Source organism: Mobula birostris, chromosome 4 (genome assembly GCF_030028105.1).
Source record: "Mobula birostris isolate sMobBir1 chromosome 4, sMobBir1.hap1, whole genome shotgun sequence".
NCBI classification, from domain to species: Eukaryota; Metazoa; Chordata; class Chondrichthyes; order Myliobatiformes; family Myliobatidae; genus Mobula; species Mobula birostris.
This window is the reverse complement of record NC_092373.1, coordinates 156,601,327-156,607,895: the sequence shown is the minus strand read 5'-3', so window position 1 is coordinate 156,607,895 and position 6,569 is coordinate 156,601,327. Positions and strand designations below refer to the sequence as shown.

General features: G+C 40.1%; 1 protein-coding gene across 1 annotated transcript; it reads left to right on the top strand.

Annotated features, from left to right (window-relative positions):
- Positions 1 to 271: 271 nt before the first annotated feature.
- msx1a (muscle segment homeobox 1a) lies at positions 272 to 1,576 on the top strand. The gene is made up of 2 exons (XM_072254761.1): positions 272 to 803; positions 1,030 to 1,576. Exons 1-2 carry the CDS (start codon positions 347 to 349, stop codon positions 1,452 to 1,454), a joined length of 882 nt encoding a protein of 293 aa, XP_072110862.1. The 5' UTR covers positions 272 to 346; the 3' UTR covers positions 1,455 to 1,576.
- The last annotated feature ends 4,993 nt before the right edge of the window (positions 1,577 to 6,569 follow it).

Genomic DNA, 6,569 nt, shown 5'->3' with positions numbered 1-6,569 from the left:
CTTCCCCCCAGCCAGATAATTACCCTTAAATTGCTCGCCGGGCACTTGTGTTTATATGAGATTAGAGCCCGGAGCTATCAATAAACTCTCCCCAGCAAGTGGCCAATCAGATTAAGTGCTAATTTATTTCGAAAGATTATTGATGGCGGGCAGGTTGAGACATCCAATGGCAGATGTCTGCTCCACCCATGAAGGTGCTGATTGGATAACATCCTACAAAGTCTCTCTTCTTAACGCCCAGCTCCAAGTGGCATCAGGAAGTTGGCAATGTTTTGAGAATCGCGGACTACGGGCAGGCCCAGCGCGATCAGGGCGTTTGCAATTGTGTGTTTTGTTTTTCTTTTTAATGCAACATTTGAAAAGGGATCGACTCTATATGGCCCCTTGTTCTGTCATGAGTGCTTTGCAAGTGACAACTGGCGGCGTTAAGAACGAAGAACCCCGCTCTTTGAGCAAAGGGATACAGAGCGCTGTGAAATTAGCGGTGGAGGAAGAGATGGAAAGACCCAAAGCCCCTCCTGCGCTTCTCCCATTTAGTGTGGAAGCGCTCATGTCGGACAGGAAACCCAGCCGGGTCAGCTCAACTTCGGACGCACCGCTTGTTGGCCCCTCGCAGAGCCTGAGCCCTCGAACCGCTGGTTTACCCGCTCAGGAGACGTTACCTACTGCTCTGCCGGCGAATACTTCCTATACGGTGGAAGGACTGTTAAAACTATCTGAAGACGCACTTGTCAAGTCGGAGAGTAGCGACCGACAAGAACGGACGCCTTGGATACAAGATTCGCGGTTCTCTCCTCCTCCTAGTAAGTGAGATCTTGCAAAACCTGACTTGATATTACTGTTGTGTATGCGGCAAGGAGTAACTCCGAATTCTGACAATGCCAGGCCACTGAATAGATTTAATAGTTTAAACGCTTCGCTCTTTTGTTTTTAAAATTTTCGGGACTGTTCTTAGTTGCGGTCGTTAAGATCTACTTTTGGTGGGGGAGAGGATGCATCTTAATTAACGGGTATTTGTATTTATTTTAGGGAGAATGAGTCCTCCTACTTGCACCCTCAGAAAGCACAAAACCAACCGCAAACCCAGGACTCCATTCACCACCTCGCAGTTACTGGCCCTGGAGCGCAAGTTCCGCCAAAAACAGTACTTGTCCATCGCTGAGAGAGCAGAGTTTTCCAGCTCACTTAACTTAACAGAGACACAGGTGAAAATCTGGTTTCAGAATCGCAGAGCGAAAGCCAAACGACTGCAAGAGGCCGAGCTGGAAAAACTGAAAATGGCAGCCAAGCCCATGCTACCACCGGCTTTTGGAATTAGTTTTCCCATCGGTACGCCCGTCCCCGCAACATCTCTGTATGGAGCCTCCCACCACTTTCACAGACCCACTCTACCAGTATCGCCAGTCGGACTATATGCTGCTCACGTTGGATACAGCATGTACCATTTAGCCTGAACGGAATCGAGCGAAGGGACTTGATAACATACGCACGCATGTACACAACCGATTGGACTCCTCTTCCCCCGTTCAATTTGCAGTGATTCCCTCTCTGGGAGGGAGTTGTGTGCTATGTAATATACTGTATATTTGAAGTTTATCATTTATATTATGCATATATTTGTTAAATAAATGTAAGTGTTTCAAGTAGCTTCAGGTAATAGTGTTTTCTTTGAAATCAGTTTAAGTTCGGGATGCTTCAGTCTAAGAGTTAGTACATCCAACAATTAATCCTAACTATTTATGAAGTAAATCAGCTATTGGTTATCGGAAGACCATTATCTCTGTTTGCATATATGTTCCTACCCCAAAAGCGAGCAGTTCTGGCAATCTTGTACCAATACTTTCTAAACCTTTGAATTTGACTTAAATGCAGGAACATTTATTTTGAGCCCCTCCAGTTTCAAGTCAATCGATTCGCAGGTTTGTTCAAAACAGCTGGCTTTAAAAGTTGTTTTGGCAGCATTTTTGAATGTTTTGTGCACAAACTCCTGTTATCAATTTGCGAGGAAGTGAATTAAATTTGAAGAATTTTGTGGATTTTTTTGGGCTGGCAAAATGATGCTCCGAGGGACCACTGTTTAACAAAGATGAAACATTTTTGGACTTTTGGAAAACATAAGCGAAAATCGTTTTCAGTATAGGATGACTAAATTATTGTAATTCTTCTTGTAGAAGCAGTTTTGTGTAGAGCTCAAATGTTTGTTTTATAGTGACAAGCCGTCAACCTAGTCAAGTTTAATTCTCAATTGAATAGGGGGGAGGGAGTCTTTCCTTCACCCCTGAGCTTTTCATCCACCGTTTAAGCTAAAGCATGATGTTTCCTAGTCAGTGATCGTTCATGCAAAGAGACAAAAGTTCCCTCCACTCTTCGAAATGAGCAACCTTTATCTTCCGGTATTGTAAGTATCTGAGAGTCCACCAGTTACTCGCCCCCACCTCTTTCTATTTTCGTCTTTCCCCGAGGAAATAAAAAGTGACCAGGGCTTTTTTTTTTGTTACTCTTGACCCTTTCGACTGAGTTTCGTGGCTTAATCTTTAATCTTTGTCTTTCTTTCCACTCTAGCTGAGGGAAGTCATTGGCAAATAATTGCTGTAATGAGGGGGAAAAGTCTTCTGCAGGCGCACCGTGGCTCCAGTTTGACTGTGGCTGGGGGGCAAAGCGGAACCCTTTATCATTCCTAAAATTGGAATGACTTTTCTCCCTGTACCAGAGGCTCAGTGGCACTTCCTTTACATTTCTGTGATCATTTCCGATCGCAAATAATGGGATTTAATGAAATCCTGCGACTGCGGGATTATTTCCGTTTTTAAATATGAAGCAGCCTTGATTGTACAATTAAGTTTACTTCGAGTGCATTCGTAATGATGAAGCAGGCTTTTAAAAGTTTCAATAGATCTCGGTTTACGTCCTTGCTTGAGCATTTGAGGGCTCTGTTTGGGATTATTGGGTATTACAATGCAAAACAGGACATTGAAAACTTCCCACTTTACTTCAAGGGGCAAAAATCAAGAGCATGACCTCAAGCAGAGGTCCCAGTTATTGTTTAGGAACCTATTTTTCACGGGTTACTGAGGCAGTGAACTCCGTGTCGATCGCCCCCGCCGTTTTTTAATATAAAACATCAATAGTGTTGGAGGTGACGGACACACGTCGCGTCCCTGTGTAACTCCGCGGCAATCGGGCAACCCTTTAGTCTCTCCCGACGTTCCTTTTGATGTCAATATTCCATTTAAAAAGTACTCCGCGGCTCTCAATCATGGACAGATGCCTGTAGAATCGCGGAGGAAAATGTGACATTATCGCTCAGACTTCACTTTTTACCCCTAGGGCTAGTCACTTCGCTCAATTACACCCCATATGCCAACAATTAATAAATAAGTAATGACAATAAGTTCGGAATCATACGGATGAGCGCTCCGGCTGAAAAGAAAATTCACACAAAAGGCGAGAGATTTGCCGGTCCTCTTCATGAGGGCATCGTTCTTTTATGTCTGTCTCCTGCCTGGGGTTAAACAGAAAACAAAAACATTTTTTTCATTTTAAGTATCGCAACGGGTAGTTGGAAGTGAGATTCCGTGTTTCCCTTAAACAAAAGTGTGGTGGCGCCAACCAGCCTAGCCAACAGACATTTAATAATATTTTTTAAACGCACTCAGATAGACATTAACCAGTTCGCCCAGCAAATACTTTATTCTCAGTAGCTGAACCCAATTTTGTAAAGTGCCGTTAACTTCGTTACATTAATTTAATTTTAAAGCAAAATATTAGTGTTTTCCAAAAATTGTCACATTTATTTAAACCCCATTTAGTTTACCAGGTATGGCTGACTGTCTTTCAAATTTTAATTCTCGTTTGTTTTATTCTTAAGGCCATTTCATGTACATTCCCAGGTCTTGTCGTCATTATGTCAAGCCACCTCTCAGGACAGACCAGCGATTAAAGGGTTAACGCACTGTTGTCTGAGCGAGGCCAAGAGGCTTTTATAGCCCGTGAATTCAAAGGGCAGACATACTTAATCAAACTACAAAGGCCAGGTGGAGGTAAGATCAATCTCTTGTGTTTTGATCGATGGAGAAACAATTGATTTTATTTCTTTCAACCCAAGCACGTTCCCAATCACAGCAACCGACCCTTGTTTTCGGAAATGTTTATAATATATATATATTTAAAACTTACGCCAACTTCACATCACTTTCCTTTTCACAACTACTACACGCTACTAAAATGTAATCGGTAATAGAGACTTGAAGAGCGAACTAAAAGAAAGCGGTAGAATTTAATTAGAAGTCACAACGAGGATTGTTCAGTTGGAATCCTGGAGCAACAAGTGCCTGCGCTGTTCATTGCTCATCTCGCAAAGCTCACTCGCAACCATTATTGTAGTGGCAGGAAATCTTAAAGATGACTTCAGACCTGATGTAGGATAAATATCGCTGGTTTTACTCGCCTTGTTACTTGTAGCTCAGGGACGTGTTCTATCATAATCTGCTGAACAGTCCACGTATTCCAAACTTAGATATGTAAGATAAATTCATGAACAAATCTAGAAATAGGTTCAGTTTAGAAAGTAATTACGAGTCCTGACAAAATGTGACCATAGTACATCAATTTAAAAACATAGGTATTTGATTAGGAATCAATTGTCTGCTTCGTCTGTTAAATGGATATTTGTGGTTACTCATTTGTTGAATAAAGTGCGAGAAAGATTGCGCGAATCTTGTTTGCTTAAGCATTCCTCGAAGTGTATTCAGTATCATTGGAGCACAGAGAACCCGCACTGATTCTTTGAATTTTCCATTCTCTCTCGATTTGCTGGCATCTCCGTTAAAAGCACCCTCAGGTTCCGAACTTACGTAATTAATTCTTAACAAATATACATGTCTTTCTTAGAATGGGCATTCTGAATATTCAGGGTTCAGTCCTAAAGTTTCTAGAAACTCAATTTATAATTAGACCTATAAATCGGCATCACAACTATTAAAAAGACATATCTCTCTAGACACTAGTGATGGAAATATTGACACTGGCAACGTCTAATCCAATCAGAACCCAAGTGTTTACAATAATCAATTATGCTTATTTAATTTAACTAATTATTAACAAGTGGGAGGGCGATTTAAACATTTCAATATTGACCACCGAGTTTTGGAGTATATAACTTTTAAAACTAAAATATCACCAAAGGTTTGGGACTAAGAGTTTTGATCAGAATAAGATATTCATGCACACCGCGCTATTTTAAAAATCGAATTACAAATATTAATATGTGCAACGTGATCATAACGTTAGGTGGGGCAGCTTTTTTGAAATAGTTGTGTTTTACTGCGTCATACTACGTTTATATAATGCTATTATTAAATGACATTAGGATGGTAATTCTAATTTGTCTGAGAAAGAAATTGAGATCTGACAACTACGCCAGTTATCGAAGAAGCCTGGTATTTTTAATTAATACCTTTTTATTTTCCGAAGCAGATGTAAAATACAGCTGTGAGATGTTACTAGTACCATTGCAATTTTCTTTTTCTTGCAAAGTAGACTTTTACCAAATTCTACTCAAGTTTCCAGCAGATTTATGTAACGTGTCGTATTACCTTGTAAATTTGATCCATGTCAAATAAGGCATAACGAAGTTTATTTTGTGTGTCATTTATTGCACCACAGTAAACGTGAGCAAAGCCCGTACAATCACAGAGAGGGAGAAGCTTCCTCACGTCAAATAGGAAATACATACTTTATTTTTTCTCTCAATAATACGCTCCAAAGTGTATTTTTTTTAAAAAATGTTCGCACATGTTCTTGTGATCGGAAGGATGTAATGGGCCTTTGTATCGTCTGAAACAGTCTGTGTGACTTTAGGGATCCTAGTCTCATCTGTTTAACATATAGATAGATCTAGAAGTGTTTACATAGAACTGGAACATAATGTTCTCCATAGTCTTTTTGGCCTTTTTATTCTTTCCACAATTTACAATTAGACACAACGATTTCTCTCTGTTTAACTTTTTTTTTCTTAAGCATGTTGGAAATTATGATAGCCAATTGTTTAATTCGCTTCGATAATATGTTCTCTGTCCCTTGATGAATGATGTTGAAAGGCATCAAAAGAACGTTCAAGCAAAAGCAGTGACTACTCAAATAAAAGCCACATATATTCCGTTGTATATATGGAACTGATGATGCCATAAACGTATATGCAAACTTTGGAAACTATTTCAAATATAAGGTAAATGTTCAACATTTTTCATGTTGCTCTGATGAAGTTTAGAGGTTTCTTGCACCCTCTGCAGTCAGTTGAGAGAATGTGTCAATTTTTCGCGCAAAAGTAACGGATTAAGTGTCTTTGGTTTCCTCAAACATTGGGTTGTTTAAGGCTAACACCTATTCGGAAATACTGCGCTCAGGTTCAATAAATTATTCTCTTTATCGCAAAAACATTCAAAAATGTATTTCATATGTTCGTAACCGGCCCACGTGTGGGTACTACTAAACTATTTGAAGCTGGCCAAGACTTTAAAGAGTTAGTCAAGACTTTAAAGAGCTAGTCAACATAGAGCAATACCCTTAAG